General features: G+C 40.8%; 2 protein-coding genes across 6 annotated transcripts in view; one reads left to right on the top strand and one right to left on the bottom strand.

The window, feature by feature from the left end:
• FGF14 (fibroblast growth factor 14) overlaps positions 1 to 12,125 on the top strand; it is a 432,965-nt gene extending 420,840 nt beyond the window's left edge. For all 4 annotated transcript variants that reach the window (XM_029073997.1, XM_007667997.3, XM_001511144.3 and 1 more), the window contains 2 exons: positions 2,303 to 2,501; positions 6,196 to 12,125. In XM_029073997.1, the coding sequence (XP_028929830.1) occupies positions 2,303 to 2,501; positions 6,196 to 6,332 (336 nt within the window). In that variant the 3' untranslated portion in view covers positions 6,333 to 12,125. The remainder of the gene's footprint in view (positions 1 to 2,302; positions 2,502 to 6,195) is intronic.
• ITGBL1 (integrin subunit beta like 1) overlaps positions 9,042 to 17,158 on the bottom strand; it is a 165,670-nt gene continuing 157,553 nt past the window's right edge. For both annotated transcript variants that reach the window (XM_001513577.4, XM_039913220.1), the window contains 3 exons: positions 16,286 to 16,399; positions 13,114 to 13,246; positions 9,042 to 10,852 (listed from right to left, as the gene is read on the bottom strand). In XM_001513577.4, coding sequence (XP_001513627.2) covers positions 13,155 to 13,246; positions 16,286 to 16,399 — 206 coding nt within the window. In that variant the 3' untranslated portion in view covers positions 9,042 to 10,852; positions 13,114 to 13,154. The remainder of the gene's footprint in view (positions 10,853 to 13,113; positions 13,247 to 16,285; positions 16,400 to 17,158) is intronic.

Here is a 17,158-nt window from a genome sequence, read left to right as displayed (position 1 = left end):
GGTGTTATAATAATCACGGTATTTGTTAGGCAATAATAACCAACTTGCTGAGAAATAGTTATGCAAAAGTAGAAATTTTATTTGCCCTCCTCTGATTTTTGTTGTAGTTTGTTTTCTCATATTACTTGCCAGTCCCTAAATTAAAAAAACCAACCCATTGTGTCATCATTTCAGTCCTCAAAGAGTGGCCTAGTGGCAAGAGCATGGGCTTGAGTGCCAGAGGATGTGGGTTCTAATCCCAGCTTTACCACTTTTCTGCTATGTGACCTTGGACAGGTCACTTAACTTCTCTGTGCCTCAGTTACCTCATCTGTAAAATGGGGATTAAGGATGTGGGCCCCATGTGGGACAGGGACTAAGTCCAAACTCATTACCTTTTATCTACCCAGCACTTAGAACAGTGCTTAACACATAGCTTAACAAATACCATCATCATTATTATTACTATTATTATTATATGCTACAGTGTGATAAACTGTCAGGTCCTATGGCCTTCTTCATTTGGTGAGGGTAGAAAGCATAAAGATTTCTAAATTGGTGAAATTTTTTGATGTCTGGCTGAAGGGATGCTGTCCCACCGCCTTGACACCAGAGCTCCCATTAACCCTTGCTCCAACCCAGCAAGGACACAGATGCCAACCTTGTTTGGCTTTCAAAACTTTTAGAATGTTGGAAAGGTCATCACCGTAACCACAGCCGTGACTTCTTTGATTGATGGTCTGAGCTGCGAGACACCCGAAATCCTGCTGCTCCTTTCATGTTTCTCATCATCTGTCTTATGTATTTTTGGTCTTATTTCCACCTTGTCTGTTGCCAATTTCCCTCTCCCTTCTCACTTTCTTATTGGGAGCCACTTAGTATCCAGGGATCTTGTCTATGACCTCACCAATGTGTAGAGCTTAATACAGCATTTTGCATAGAGTAAGCATTAATAAATACTATTATTATTGTTGCATGTCTGGTACAATTTGCCCATCTATTTTTCAGGCCAATTTTAAAGGTTTCTAGCTATCATTGCCTTTTTAAAAATGATATTTGCCACGTGCCAGACACTGTAATAAGCACTGGGGTAGATACAAGCTAATCAGGTTGGACACAGTCCATGTCACCTGGGGCTCCCAGTCTTAGCCCCCATTTTACAAATGAGGTAACTAGGGCACAAAGGTAAGTGATTTGCCCAGTCATACAGCAGGTGAGTGATGGAGTGGGATTAGAATCCGGGTCCTTCCGACTCCCAGGCACATGTTTCATCCACTAGGCCATGCTGCCTCTCAAATCCCTCAAAGTTTGACTTTTTTTTTCAAAGTTTCACTGCCTACTCCACCGAAGAGATTTGTTTCACTGTGAGATTATTTTAATAGAAAATCTTCTGTAATACAGCCTTGATAAGAATTGTCCAAAACCTTCACCCACAAAATCCACACTGGCCCTTCTATATTTTTCTTTGCCACCCTGTTTCTATACTCTAGAGCCTCTAGACCCTTGAGCACATATGAAATTTCAGCCAAAAGGATATTGGATTAGAATCTCATTTCATACTCAAGCTTGCTCACCTAACGTATTTGGTGTGAGGTGGGGAAGTGAATTTTCCAACTGTTGATGCTCTGTTGTGTCTGCAAAAGAAAGATTTTGCTGCATTTTCCAGTCTGGCACTTTCACTTAATTCATTTACAAAATTTGGAGGAAATATGTGTTTGTACTTGTGCTTGCGAATGAAATGTGAAATCGGCTTAAGCAACTGTACTGGGATACTTTGGTGTTTGGTTCTTATTTTCTTATGCTCTAGGTAATTGGCAGTTCCTTGGTGGCTGGAAAATTATTTCAAAGCACATAGAGTTCCTCTTTTAAGGTACCACTGATCAGAAAGCTGTCGCTTTTCGACTCACGTACGTGTTTTCTTCTAACCTTGTTGCTGCCTGTTTTCCCTTGTTCAAAGAAATGAGGCATTTGAAAAGTGGAGAAAACAGGAGGCCTGTTGATTTGCACAATGGTTAGCTTCAGCGCCTTCCTGTTCCACGGCAACAGAGTGTTTTAAAAACAAGGTTCTGCTTCGTTTAAGGGTCCTTCCCCTAACACCTGCCCGCAAGTACAGGATTGGATCTGGGGTGAATCAAGACTGTTGCTGAAGGTACTCTTGATTACAGAGGAGCCTAATTCATCTCCCTTATTAGAATGTGAGCTTCTTGTGGGCAGGCAATGTGTCACCAGGTATACAAGCTACCTGTTATATTGTATTAGATCTAGTGGGCAATCAATTTATGCTCCTACTAGTTCTAACTTTCTCTTCTCTTTCTCCTTATAGGAACTTTTTACTCCCGAATGCAAGTTTAAAGAGTCTGTTTTTGAAAACTATTATGTAATCTACTCATCCATGCTGTACAGACAACAAGAATCTGGTAGGGCGTGGTTCCTGGGGCTCAATAAGGAAGGCCAAGTTATGAAGGGTAACAGAGTGAAGAAAACAAAACCAGCAGCTCATTTTCTACCTAAGCCGTTGGAAGGTGAGTTTTGTGAGATCCCAGTGAGACCCACCAGTATTAACCAATCATGTTTACAGCTCCTCGGCCCTGTGATCCACTCCGCTCGGAGAAATTTCAGTATTCGATCGGCTTCTTCATCCGAATCAATCTATCATATGTATTTATCGAGCACTTGTTAGGTGAACAGCCCTGTACTAAGTGCCAGGGGGAGTACAGTGTGAAAACTATGCCAAACTCGATTCCCGTCTTTAAAGAGCTTATTTCTTACATATTTATGTTAATGTCTGTCTCTCCATCTAGACTATAACCTCATTGTGGGCAGGGAATGTGTCTGTGCATTATCAAATTGTACTCTCCCAAGTGCTTATTACAGTGCTGCGGCTCGATAAATATGATTGACTAACTGCTGACTCTCTCAAGCAGTAGGGGAGGCATACATTTAGTTAAATCACAGATAGGAGAAAGAATAGAGTACAGGAATGTGTATATAAATTTGGTGCGGCTGGGATGAGGTGGCTATCATAGCGCCTGAGGGTTAGAGACTCAAGTCTGTAGGGGGCACAGGAAGTGATAGGGAGTGCAGGTTTAATCAGAAAAGACCTCTTGGAGGAGTAAATAAAAAATAAAATTATGGTATTTATTAAACACTTACTATGTGCAAAGCACTGTTCTAAGCTGTGGGGGATACAAGGTGATCAGGTTGTCCCACGTGGGGCTCACAATTCTAATCCCCATCTGACAGATGAGGTAACTGAGGCACAGAGAAGTTAAGTGACTTGCCCAAGGTCACACAGCTGACTAGCGGTGGAGCCGGGATTAGAGCCCGTGACCTCTGACTCCCAAACCCGTGCTTTTTCCACTGAGCCACACTGCTTATTAGTGTTAATAAGATTGTGAAAATGGGGAGAGCGGTGGTCTGTCAGATCTAAAGGGGGAGAGAGAGTTCCAGGCTAGAGGGAGTGCATGAAGAGGGTGTTATCTGTGAGACCGGTGAGATTGAGGTACAGTGGACAGCTTAGTTTTGGAGAAGTGAAGTATATGGGCTGGGTTGTAGTGGGATAGATTTTATTATAAAATAGTCATGTGCGAGATTAAGTAAATAGAAATTCAAAATTTTACCATCTGTTACCTGGGATGGCACTTTTCAAAAACAAAAAGGTCCTCTCAGAGAAAGGAGCTGATAATAGTCCACTGGCAAAATAAATCCTTCCATTTTTGTTAGTGATTGAAAATGTAGATAAAATACATATATTCGGGATGCTGCAAAAATGTAAGAAAGTGTGAGGATTTAAGTATTCAGAAGCAGCTGCTTCATTTTCTGTGCTTGTGTTTATGATTGACAGGGCAGAAAATAAATTTAGTAAATATTCCTATTCAACACACAGTTTATACTGGGATTGGTGTGAAATGATACAAAATGAAGGAAATCTGACCTAACAATAAAGGGTCATAAATTTCCTATCTTTTTTTGTATAATGTACAATATGTTTTCTCTTCAAGTTTATGAATGTATTGAGTTCACTTACCACTATTACCTGAGGTTCTAGTCTTTTCATAGCATTTGCAAATGAAAGTTTATTTACTTTGATCGACAGCTTGGTTTAGTGGATAGAGGATGGACCCAAGATTATGAGCCCCGTGAGGGACGGGGACTGTGTTCAACCTGATTATTTTGTATCTACCCCAATGTTTAGAACAGAGCCTGATACCTAGTAAGCGCTTAATAAATACCATTAAAAAACAAACCACCACTCAGCCATACTAGAATGTCTTGTCAATGAAATGGAAATTGTTAGACCTTTCTAATTGTCCCATCAGAAGTGGTTTTTCTCTCTATGTTAACCTTTTGAGGATTGCATAGTGGGAAGTGATTTTAAGGACTTTCCGACATGTGTTCTGTTTAGGTGTGTTCAGCTTCCTTGATGGAGAGAAACCCGACTCGTGGATTTGAAATTATGAGTACTCCAAGTTGATAGGGTTTTAAGTCATTTGCTCATAGGCAGATAGCCTTTGAAATATCAACGCCTTTCAACTCCTGTTCCTAGCTCTTAAACCCACATGCTTTGCTGAAGTGAATTGAGACTTCTTTTTATTGAAAAAGAGGCCATATGGTTTTATGTGCAATCCACGCTCCTTCCCATAATGGAAAAAAATAATCTTTTCTGGTTCACCCATAGTAGGGCCATTAGGTCTTTCTATTTGATTAAGTTAGGCAAAGCTCGGAAGTGAGTTATTTTGCATTCCCCCAGAAGGGCTATCATAAATAACAGGCCTACATTGTATCTCATTCACTTCAAGTCTTTAGCCGGCTACGTCTAACTCCGAACTCATCTTTAGTGTTAGCCATCCTACTGTTGCCCCGGGTTGCTAACGAATCAGACAGCAACTGAAGTGCTCTATAAACAACGATGGGGGCTGCTCTAAAACCATAGATTCGCTCCTACTTTGTTTTTCATTTCAAGTGTTCCTAAGAAATAAAATGATCTAAATTGTCACTGGAGGTGGCAGAGCAAGTGCCTCATTAGTAAGAACTATTATGGGTCATTTGTCTTTATTCTGAAACTTCTCTCCATTAAACCACTAAGGTCAGTCCTTGGTTGCTATTAATATTAATTAATAAGTCGAGGGGCCAATTGGACCTCTGTTCACCAGCACACGATATCCTCTGAGACATCCAAAGGGAGTGTATAGTGTCTTTTAGACATTATACACATAAAGATATGGATATCAATGTTTTGGAGGATAAAATCCAAGATGAATCAAAGGGGAAGCCAAATGGCAGACTGTCGTTTCGAAGCAGGTGCCTACCACAAGGGGTTTGAACTACTAGAAAACCTATAAGTCTGCTGGGCTAACCAGACTGTCTTGTAAATTGTGCTTGCTGGGTATTTCTATGTCTCGTAGCTTCAGATTTCCCCAGGTGCCATTCACTTTGAAATATCCTTTCCCACGAGTGTCTGTCTCTAAGAAACACCCACTACCTGACCTACTTTTCCCCCCGCTAACCTCAAATATCCTCTCTTCACTCTGTATTTTACAGTTGTATCCGTCAATGGCATATGAATGACAATAAAATGCCAAAAAAGCATTTACAATTAAATATGATAAATCAAGCGGCAATCTCTGAAAAACTCTGCTTTAATTAAGGTCCAAATTGCTCCTCTATCTTATTCTGCGCCTCTGGCTTTTGACACTAATGGGAACATAATGCCCTTGCAGCGACAGGACTAAACAGAATGCGCCATCTCCACCTGCAAATACCTAGAATCCAAAGTTCAATCAGGAATTTAGCTTGAGATATTAGATCTGCTTTGACAAAAGCCCAGCCTTCCCCAGACTTAATGTTCTTGTATAGTCAAGGGAGAGAAATCCGATCTAATTTTGGAGGACGAGCCCCCCACCGAAAACCCACTTCCCATGTGTGCAAACAGATGAGAAGAAAACCTACTTGAATTTGGGGGCAGTGATGGATATCCCTCTGGACTGTAAACTCACTGAGGGCAGGGAACGTATGTGCCGACTCTGTTGTCATGCATTCTACCAGGCGTTTAGTACAGTGCTCTAGTAAGCATTCAGTAAATACCATTGATCGATTAGAAAGACCCCGATGTAATCAGGGAGGGAGAGAACAGGAAGTATCCATGTGGGGGGGATCCAGACAAGTGCTGACCGAGTGTTTTGTGTTTTTGCTTTTTCTTTCCGCTTTAATCCCCAGTGGCCATGTACCGAGAACCATCTCTGCACGACGTCGGAGAAACAGTGCCGAAGCCCGGGGTGACGCCAAGTAAAAGCACAAGTGCTTCTGCAATAATGAATGGAGGCAAACCAGTGAACAAGAGTAAGACGACATAGCCAGATCCTCACAGGTGTTGTGACTTCCTGCACCCGTGCACAGTTGAGTGATTTATCCCTGCCAGACTAACAGGCACCAGTGGCTGAGGATTGGCTAGAAGTAAGCCAACGCTTGCTCTTGGCCCTTTCTGAACTAACTTGTTGCAAGGGGATAAATCTCAACATGTCGCTCCACCCCGACAAGAAGACACCTGGATTACCAGCTAAACTCAGACCATGGAATGCCCCTACCAGATATGGAATGCCTTTTTACTCTCTTTTCTGTAACTGTGACACTTCATGTGAATGACATCTTTCACAAGTTCACTTGATACTTTGCCTGCCGACAGTAACCATAATCCTTTTTTGAGTCCAGTATCAGCGAAATCCCATGTGTTTCAGTTTGATTTGGTAGCACACAGATAATCTCAAGTAATTTCTAGTTAGATGCTGTACACCCGTGCTATTCTGAATTTCTCTTCCCCTTTTTTTCACCAAGCTGCTTGCTCCACTGTCTGTGACCTTTTGCAGGGATGTGTTTCTCTAGAATTGAAATGTTGCAGGTGGCTTAGTTCTGAAAGCAATCAGGGAATCAGGAAGCCTTCAAAATTTATTATTATAAATTGCATCTAGCAAGAATGGGGTCATTGTCTCTGACTTCCAATATCGATTAACCACAGTACACTTTAATAACCGATTCCATAGTCCCGAGGTTGGCATTATTGTGGAGGGAGATGGGTCAAACACAATCAACAGAGAGTTTGCTGAGACAGGTGTTTGACACCCCCTGGTAGTTTCTCTCTGTGTGTGTGTGTGTGTGTGTGTCTGTGTGTGTGCATGTATGTGCGTGCGCGTGTATGTGTGGTGTGTTTTATACATATCACAAGCTTACTGGTATGGTAACATTTGCCTTGGCCAGCAAGCAGACCTGCTTATTTTGGAGAAAGTGGGTCCAAAGAACTCTGTAGGCCTTGTAGGCCTGAATTAAGGCTCATACTTCATCAACTAACCCTCATGATTTGAAAAACAGTAGTTATGACTACCAAGAACTGCGCTACCTAAATCCATTTCAAATATAATCCCTTCCTGTTTTTAACGAACCGAACTTAACGCCATCGTGATTTCTGGCTGCGTTCCCCTCTTGCTCAGCGGAGGATGGGCAAGGCGGCCGTTGTGTGGTTTTCTTGTAGTACCAGTGAAAGGGTGAGTTCTGAATTAGACTTCAATAGTTTTGGGGTTTAAAGATGAGTTTTTAAACAGGACGTAGGAAAAATAAAAGGGTTTTTGTTGTTGTTTTGTCTTTTTTGAAGCTCAGCTCAGCATGGCGAGTCCGGTCCTGGGTACTTCATAGGTAATACCTCTAACCCAGCTTCATAGGCCAGGCTTTGCCAAATGGCTCAGTTAAAGGTGCCTTGCCTTGTACTCACAATACAGTATATTCAGCTACTGTAAGTCAACCCAGAGGAAACCCAGCTCTGTATAGGAGACCCAGTTCTTGGATCGTTTACGTGCTTTTTGGTTGTTCCTTTTTCTTTGGAAACAGTGATGCTGATAGCTGAGCTTTCATGAGGTCAGTGAGGCAAAACAAATTATCACATGATGCAAAATGCTGAACGTTGTAAGTCAACAATTCCAAAACCCTCAGCAGTGAACTTGTCAAAGATTGAAAAGATAAGGGGACTCCGTGTCTGCTTAAGAAAATGACATATTTCCTTCTCAGAAGGCATTATTAAGGCCAAGCTGTACCTCAGTTCTAGAAAACTACATGTGGGATCAATGCCCTGGCCTCCTGCTACTATTTTAATGTTGAAGGATGATATATTTAACATTTATCCCACGTGGACGTATTTAAGGAGATTTATTTCATCATTGCTCTCTGTCAGATTTAGCCCTCGCCGGTTGTTTAAACTTTTGGCCTGCTTAGCTGATTAAGGATTCAGAATACATTAACTGTTGATGCTTATGAATTTTTCACATCGGATTCAGTTTTAATAAATAAAAGTTAGTCAGATGTTTCAGTAGATTATTGTCAATGCTGCTAAATCACAGATAACTTTTTTTTAAAACAGTTATTAATTTCTGGTTGATTTATTTGAAAAGAAAAAAAGCCCTGTGTTAAATGTGCGTAGTTTTACTATAGGAGATGAAGCACAGGAGGTGAAGTTGATTATTTGTTATATCCTCTCACCCCACCCGCCCCCCAGAGGGAAAAAAAATGGGAAAAGCTCTGTTGTTGTGACAAAGTATGCCAGAAAGACAAGATAGAACATGGCCCTTGAGTACCATACGCTCACCCATACATTCACACATCCCTCCCCACCGTTTTCGAAACCAAACCCCGCCAGGGTGGGTACTTATTTCTCCTGCAAGCCAGTTGACTGGTTTGACAATTTCAGCTGGATTTATTTTTGTAAATGATTAGGATGTACTGTAAATGTAAAATTCTTGATTTGCTTTTCTTTTCCCCCTGTTTCTACGGATTGTCTATAAGGGTGTTGATTCTTATGAATGGCTGTCTTTAAACAGTTTCTTCTAAAAAATACGTCTGAACATATAGCAGAGGGTTGTTTGTTCCTTGTGCTTTTGTTATTACTTTAATTTCGTCTATTGTCTCATCTGTTGCATGGGAAGAGGATGGCAATGATGAACTGCATGTAGTAGGTTCTGTGTATCAAGAACTGTTGGTATGTATTACTAAATTTACATACATATATGCAAAGAGTTTGTCTGCATTGTACAGTTTATGTGTTTATTATTATTTGTTGTATTACACAGATGCAATGTATTGAATAAAATATTTATACGAAGGCATATTGAAAAACATCAAACCAACTTTATGTAACAACTAGAATGTGCAAAATATCAGCGCACCACCCACTGATCTTGAGAACGTCCTGTAAATAGGTTGGCAGACTCGATTCTCCCTACCCCGCCCCCCGCCCCTTTTACCGTGCCAAAGAAAATTTTAGCTCCTTGCTAATACCTCTATTGCTCTTTTCCAGGATAAGACTTCACCATGCTGTTCCCTCCAAAATTATAAGTTTGCTGTTAAGTAAGTGAAAATTATTTTCAACTGTCTGTTACTACTGAAGTACTGTATAGTAAAATTGGTGGAATCAATTTATATTTACAGATTGTGTGGTTTATATTCCCCTGTACCTATGCCACAGGTATCGAGTCTCTATATTATGCCATACTTTTGCGGGTTTATTTTCGGGATTATTTTCTTCTTGTCATGTAGTACCGAATTAGATTGCCTTGTTGAGGCCCACACAGAGAGACTCCAATATCGCTTCTGTTTTATTAACTAACACACACGCAAATTTATAATGTAGATATTCCATAATGCAGTAGAGTCACTCTCTTTACTTTAAAATGAGAGTTTTGGGGGCTAAAATTTTATTTGGCAAAATTGCAGAGAGGTGTTACAGTATTCCACTTTGGCATCAACACAAAGCAACGCCTTGGTCCTAATGACAAAATTTTGGCTGTTGAATTTTCTGTTTCTTTGGTCCTCCTCCTTTCAAAAATCAGGTCCTTCCTAAGTGACCTCATAAAACAAATCCTCAGAGGCGGATTTGTTCACTGCTCCGAATTGGAGCTTTGGAAAGCACGTATGTGGATCAAACAAGCATCTAATGTCTTTAAAAGTCATATTTCAGCCTTCAGAACCACTAGCGATTCTCCCAGAGAACATTCCAAAGTTAAAGAGAAGGAACTGTTATTTTTAAAAAGATACTGAATCCCAGATCGCTGACATACATATGTTAAATGTCTCCCTAGACATTTATGCTCTTAGGTGAGAGGCTGATTGCTGAAATTAAGGATACCCTATAGTTATTATATTTTACCATTTACTTCTCAAATATTTTCTGGCAGGCAACTTAATTCATTGCAAAATAGCTGGTACCCATATTCTTTTTATTTTTTTTTCAAAAATATCGCAAAATATCCCTGTGGCTACAGAGGTACCCCCACAGTCAAATTAACTTAGTCCCGAACCGCCACATATCATTATTTTTACCTGCTCTTTGCCTTTCCGGGCTCAAACTGGAAGCCCATCCAGCTAAGGTTATGGTTAGGTTCTATGTGAAACACAAGCTCGTTGGGGGAGAGAGGCTGGATCCGATGGGATGAATTTGTTCGGAACCTGAGGCTTAACTATTTGCAGAGAAACAGACCAGTAAATGTCAATTTGTGCCTGAATCACCTAACTGAGGCTTTGGAGGGTTTGAAGCGGGGGAAGAATTTCAATAAGATATCAGTCTCAGGGGCCCATACCGTACTTCCAGTCAACTTACATGAATAGAGAGCAAAGGCCCTAAAGGGAAGAGCTTTGAGGTGGATGTCTCGATAGTTCCTCTGAAGAGGAAAGCCCAGCTGTTTGATTATTTTGTTCTGTCCATTTCTGACCCCCGCAGACCATCTCATCCCTTTCTCGTTGTCCAGATGGTGGGCCTTTACCCAATTTTGTTCTTTTCTTCTTTGTCATTATGAGGTTTGGGGCCCAGAAAAAGTTGGCCCTTAAGTCAAGATGTAACCTAGCAATTTAAAAGAAAAATTGTTTGTTTACATGTGGGAAATTATTAAATGTAGCACCACGTTTCATCTCTAATAGCTGCGATGCACCTCTTAGTGGAGCTGACGGGAATTGCTTTGCCAGACTTAGAGCAAACATTTCGACACTGTTCACACTAGGATACCTTTTAAAATGAAAGTTTAGTTACCGTGCAGATCACGATCCAAGACTTATGCAATCCTAATTCAGCTTTAAGAATCTGTAGTTCTCTTAATTGCAGACTCTAGCTTGATCAAGTATTTCTCTCACGGTTACTTGGGCAAACAATTTAGATAAAACACCCTTTGAACTGTCATGTCTAGGTTAAAATCATTTCTCCAGAAAAAGAAACATTTATAGGAATGCCTTCTGGGGAGATTTTTCACACTTTTCTTACAAGAAAATGTAAAACTAAATGTGTTTGTGTGTTTAAATTTACTGAGGTAATGAAATATTCATATATAATCATATAGAATATTAAACCCACCAAAGGTAATGAGAAGTTATGCTCTCCTTTGGAGAATCAATACAACTAGTCCTAGAGCAGAAAGAGAAGTTCTTTCAAACCTGGGAAATGAATAGTGAATGCACATAATTCATCCCTACCAAATTTAACCTGCTAAGATAGTTCATTTTTGGTATTAAATCTAAAGAGGGGAAACAAATGTATCTTTCAGTATTTTCGGGTCTTTTGACCTGAAATATTTCCTATCCATTAGTAGGAAAGTAACTGCTACTCTTATAAAGAATATAGGTAAGGTTATTAAGATTGCATCGATTTACCTTCTGGAAGAGGTTGACAATTTTCAACCACAATCAATTTTGGTTACCAGAAATTTTGTACTGCTAAAATTATGTCCTTGCAGAAAGCATTCAGATTTCCATAACGGAAGTCACAATTGTTTTTCTTTTCAATATACACAGATCCCAACTTCTAGTCATGTTCTAACAATTCTAAGTCACAGCACCTAAATTTCTGCATCCTAAAAATGAAGTTTGCTACTAAAATGGTCATCTCTCACACCATAAAAATGATTTTTGCTAAGTTATACCAGAATTTTACAGAATGTAATTCCTATTTAGAAACAAAGGGTTTGTGGGTTTTTTTTTGCTCTGAAAAATTGAAGGGCTGCCGAAATCAATGTAAATGCATTTCGAAAGGCCCCCAAATTGTTGATTTTTCCTAATTCAATGTGAATTTGGTACTGAGCTTCATTTCACCACTGCAAAGAAATAAAATTTTATTCGGAACACTACACTGAATATTTGTTTTTACTATTAAATCTGCAGCTCTTTTCTAACCACTTTTTGAACTTGTGAAGTGACAGCACTGAATCTTAGCCCATCTTTTTTGCTCTCATCTTTCCAGTGCCTACAGTACCTCTTCGTGATAGTTTAAATGAATAGGAAAGCATTTTGTCTCTTTCGAACCTCGAGACTTCCCTAGCGGTCTAACTTCTGACAGAGGGCAGTAACTTAGACCCTGGGGAACGTCAGGTTCAGTGAATCCAACCCTTGTGTGTGTAACCTCTAGCCTTTTCCAAAGCAGGGAGGCTTAGTGGTTACAAAAGATTAGTCGCTCCAAGTCTTTAAAATCATCACTTTTCATTTCCCATGCTTTAAAGTTCAATAGGTAAGTTCACATTCACAGAAAGCATATGATAAAGGGCGTACATGAACGACAGTATTTATTAAAATTGGCAAATTGTTCTTTTTCCTTAATCTTTACAATCCTGCATGGGTTTAGAACCAACCTACCAACCAGCTTAATCGTGGAATGAAAGCACTGTGTTCTAAGGCAAAGAATTGTACCCCAGCATGGATTCCTGACCCCACCGACTATACTTCAGATCATTCACATCTCACTTATATACATGTAGAAATTCAGAATCAGACAAAGTCCACAAAGTGCTAGAGTAGAGCTTTACAGATTTGAATAAGATGCTGCTGCTCTAGTAAGTACTTATATATATATATATATATATATATATATATACACACACACACATATATATATATATATATATATTTTGCCGTGGACAGAGCTGATAGAGGAGTAAATTATTCAAGAAAGCTCTGTCTTGTACTATTTCCCACTCAGACTGTTTAGACTCTGTGGTTAAATGGATACCCAGAATTTACTCAGGCATTCAGACTTGGAAAAATATAACAATAGTCTGTTTAAGTAGTCCTGGTGGTGATTACATGCTGTTTGCTTTGCATTTATGTGTTCTAACAACTTACAATAAAAGAACAACTCAGTCCATAATGTTTTCCATGCATTGTTAAGGGTTTTCTGCCCCAAGCCAGATTTCACAGGCATTTCCATTCCATCCATCCCAGCACTCACAGTTTCCGCAGTTACATATACCATTGCCTAGAACAGAACGAACAGGGGAATAATTATCATAATTGAAATGAACACCATTAAAACGTGTTGTTATAAAACTTAGCAAGCCATAATAAAACCATTTCATTGGCCTTTTATGGATCGTCTTTTTGTGCAGAACACTTTCCGTTTGATTAAGCGGCCGTGAAATACTGACTCTTTCGAATATTTAATGGCATTTTTTCTAGCAATGCCATCAGCGAAAGAGTAAATATTGTAATTATTCCATCATGTTTTGCACCCAGCTGTGCTTCTGTGTTATCCTCCGTCTTCCTTCAGTGCATGGAGATGCAAGCTACAAACTCCAGCAACATTACTTTTAGTGAACTAATGTCATAAACACAGACCAGCGTAACCACACAAAGGCAGGCTGACATCCGAGAGCAGAGGTAGAATGAAAGGGAATTCCCTGGACGGATTTTTATTTTCTCTAAAAACAAAGACGGTGAGGAGCCATACCTCACTGCTAAGGTTCTCCCTTCCCCATTTGCCCTCTTGGTCCCTGTTCCTCTCCTGTGCTTAATACAGTGCCTGGCACATAGCAAGTGCTTAACAAATATATTTATTATTATTATTATTCAGACTTTTTCCTTCTGCTGCTGGAAATCAGCAAGAGAGCTGAAAATGTTCAACCAATAGTCCCTCCAACCACCGCTTTCAGACACCTCTCTTGGTGCCCACACAGTGTTTCATACAACTACCCAATTCTTAAGATTTCGAAGTTATGCAAAATGTGGACCCCATTCCTTCAAAGACCATCTCTTCCTTCCAAGAGATTGCAATCCAAAGAAATGTCCTCTGCTCCTCCCGTGCTCCAGGGTGAATGCTGCATTGAAAAAAATTCATTTCGTTTTCGGGTTGCTGCTCCGCCGTGATTTGATTACTAACCACGCTCTGCTACTCAGCTGTCCTTCGTAAATCAATGTGACTCCGAGCCTGTGCTACCTATAGGCCAGGACAGTCTACGTAACATCCATTTTCATGACAGGAATGTTCCAATTCTGCCATCCACAGAGAGAGAAAACAGCAGGTCCATTTGAATCGATCAATGGCATTTTTTGAGCTTATACTGTGTGCAGAGCACTGCACTAAGCATTTGGTGGAGTAAAGTGCAACATTCCCAGGCCTCAAGGAGCTTGTAGTGTAAAGGAGAAGACAGATGTTAAAATGAATTCTGTGTGTGTACATAAGTGCTGTGGGACTGAGGGTACAGTCCCTCTCTTCTTCCAACAACTGCTTTTGCTCCCTCAAGACAGTAAGCTTATTGTGAGTAGGGAACAAGTTGTATCATACTGCCCCAAGAGCTTAGTACAGTGTTTTGCACACCGAAGTGCTCAATAAACACCACTGCTTGATATCAAATACTTCACAGGTACGGATCTAAATACGTAGGTCATGCAGAAGGGGAAGGAAATGGGGGAAATGAGGGTTTTGTCAGGGAAGATGGTCTGTCGTATATGAAGGGGAAAGAGAGTTCCAGGCTAGAGGGAGGATAGAGGTTAGGAGTTGGCAGAGAGATAGATGAGAGTGAGGTTCAGTGAGAAAGTTATTTTAGAGGAGTGAAGTGTTTGGGCTGGGTTGTAATAGGAAATCAGAGAGGTAGGAAGGAGGACATGAACTTGATTGAGTTCTCTAAAGACTATGGTAAGGAGGTTTCTGTTTGATGTGGAGGTAAATTTGAAACCCTTTGAGATTCTTGATGAGGGAAGAGATGTGGACTGGTTTTTTTTGTTTGTTTGTTTAGAAACATGATCTGGGCAGCAGAGTGAAGTAAGGCCTGGAGTAGGGAAAGACAGAGCAGTAGAGAGGTCAGTGAGGAGGCTGATGTAGTAGTCAAGGCGGGATATGATAAGTGTTTGGATCAGGCAGTTTGGATGGCCAAGAAAGGATGAGGCAGTATTGTGAAGGAAGAACTGACAGGATTTGTTGACAGATTAAGTAGGTATCTACAAATCATATTTTATAAATTATATGAAATGTATATAAACTATAAAATGTGTATACAATTTAGAAATCCCCCCTTCCACTGTGTGCTCAGCATGCAGTAAGTGCTCAATCAATGTCACTGCATAAGGCCATTTGGTAAGCGCTTACTATGCATCTGAGTATGAGCTAGGTACGAGATTGTCAGGATGGACACAGTCCCTGCTCTACATGGTGCCTTACACTGTTAAAGTGGAAGGGCAAACAATCCTCAAGTCCCCATTTTACATTTGAGGACATGAAGTGACTTGCCCAAGGTCATCTGGCAGGTAGAGGCAGAGCTCATGCTCTTTCCACTAGGCCAAGGTGCTTCCCTTGCAGCTTTTCCTTGCGGGAAGAGAACCTACTTACCAATTAATCGGTCGATCAGTGGCATTTATTGAGCCCTTACTGGGGGCAGAGCACTGTTCTAAGCACTTGGGTGTATATTGTACTTTCCCGAGCACTTAGTATAGTTCTCTGCCCACAGTAAGCGCTCAATAAATGCCACTGATTTATCGATTTCATGCCACTAGCCTGGAAGGAACTGACTGATTGAATGAGAGAGATGAGATGAGGATAACGCCAAGGTTGCAGGCTTGCGAAACAAGGAGGACGGCGATGCTCACATTCGGAAAGTTTTGGGGAAAGTTTTGATGGGAGGGTTTTGGGGAGGAAGGGGTTTGGGTGGGAAGATGAGTTTGGCTTTGGCCATTTATTAAGTTTGAGGTGTCAGTGGGCCATCTGAATAGAGATGTCCTGAAGAAAGGAGAAAATACGAGAGTGCTGAGGAAGAAGGAGGTCAGGGCTGGAGAGGTAGGTTGGGGAATCATCACGGAGAGATAGTAGTTGAAACTTGGGAGCAAATGAATTGTCCAAGGGAATGCGTGTAGGTGGAGAATAGAAGGGGAACCAGAAGTGAGCCTCGAGGGGTTCCCACAGTCAGAGGGTGGGAGACCGAGGAGGAGCCCCTGAGAAAGTCTGAAAAGGAGAGGCTGGAGAGACGGGAACTTTTTGTTCACTGGGCCGCCGCTTAAAGCCATGAAGGGGAAGTCGATACCAGACCTGTGCAGATGAGACCATCGTGTCTGTCGCAGTCTCGATCGTCGCATTCGCAGAATTCTCCCGAAATGTACCATTCCTGGGCAGAGCAGATGCAGGCCCCGCAGTGACAAGAACCTGAAATGATCAAGATCGTTTCTTGCCGTTCCCATACAGCTGGGCTTTTCACTGTGGAATAGAACATTGCAGGCCCCTGGACGATTGCTCCCTAGCTAGAAAGCAAGCTAAAAGTAGATAATGAGGATAAAAGCTTATTGACTAGCAGGGCCCCTTAGAGGAGAGCTTTAACATAAGAGGTGGTTCTTGAAAAAGGCAATGCCTTTATCTTCTTTTTTCCTTTTTTGCTCCTTGAGATTTTCCAAGAAGCTGTAATTAACATTAAACAGGTTGAAAAGGAGCCAGAACCTAAATGTTAAGGGGGTTCGTTAGCCACTCTTTCCAGTTCTGGTTGAGGTGGAAGTGTCAAAGATGTGCAAAAATAAATCTCTCACTTCTGCCTGATCCGGCAATCACCGTCAGACAAGATTCTCCTTATAGGGAGCTGAGGTAACCAAGTGATTTCCGGGGTCTCACTTCTCAATATGTGGAGCTAGATTAGACTGGTTCAAGTATAATAATGCCAAACCCTTTTCTATCACACATCTAAACCCCCTCCCCTAATGGAAGAGGGAATCTTCTGTTACAGTATGATTTGGGTGTGACAGTGAATATATGATTATATATCAATCAATAGAATTGATTGAGCAGGTAAGAGCACTTTACTAAGTTTTTAGGAGAGTACGATTATATAGAGTTTTAACACACATTTCCTGCTAACTAGACGCTTACCTGGTAATATAAGATAGGATATGTTGATATTTATTATCGATCAGTCGA

The sequence above is a fragment of the Ornithorhynchus anatinus genome, chromosome 10 (genome assembly GCF_004115215.2).
Source record: "Ornithorhynchus anatinus isolate Pmale09 chromosome 10, mOrnAna1.pri.v4, whole genome shotgun sequence".
NCBI classification, from domain to species: Eukaryota; Metazoa; Chordata; class Mammalia; order Monotremata; family Ornithorhynchidae; genus Ornithorhynchus; species Ornithorhynchus anatinus.
Note: the sequence above shows the minus strand (reverse complement) of the source record. Positions and strands in the feature narration are given on the sequence as shown.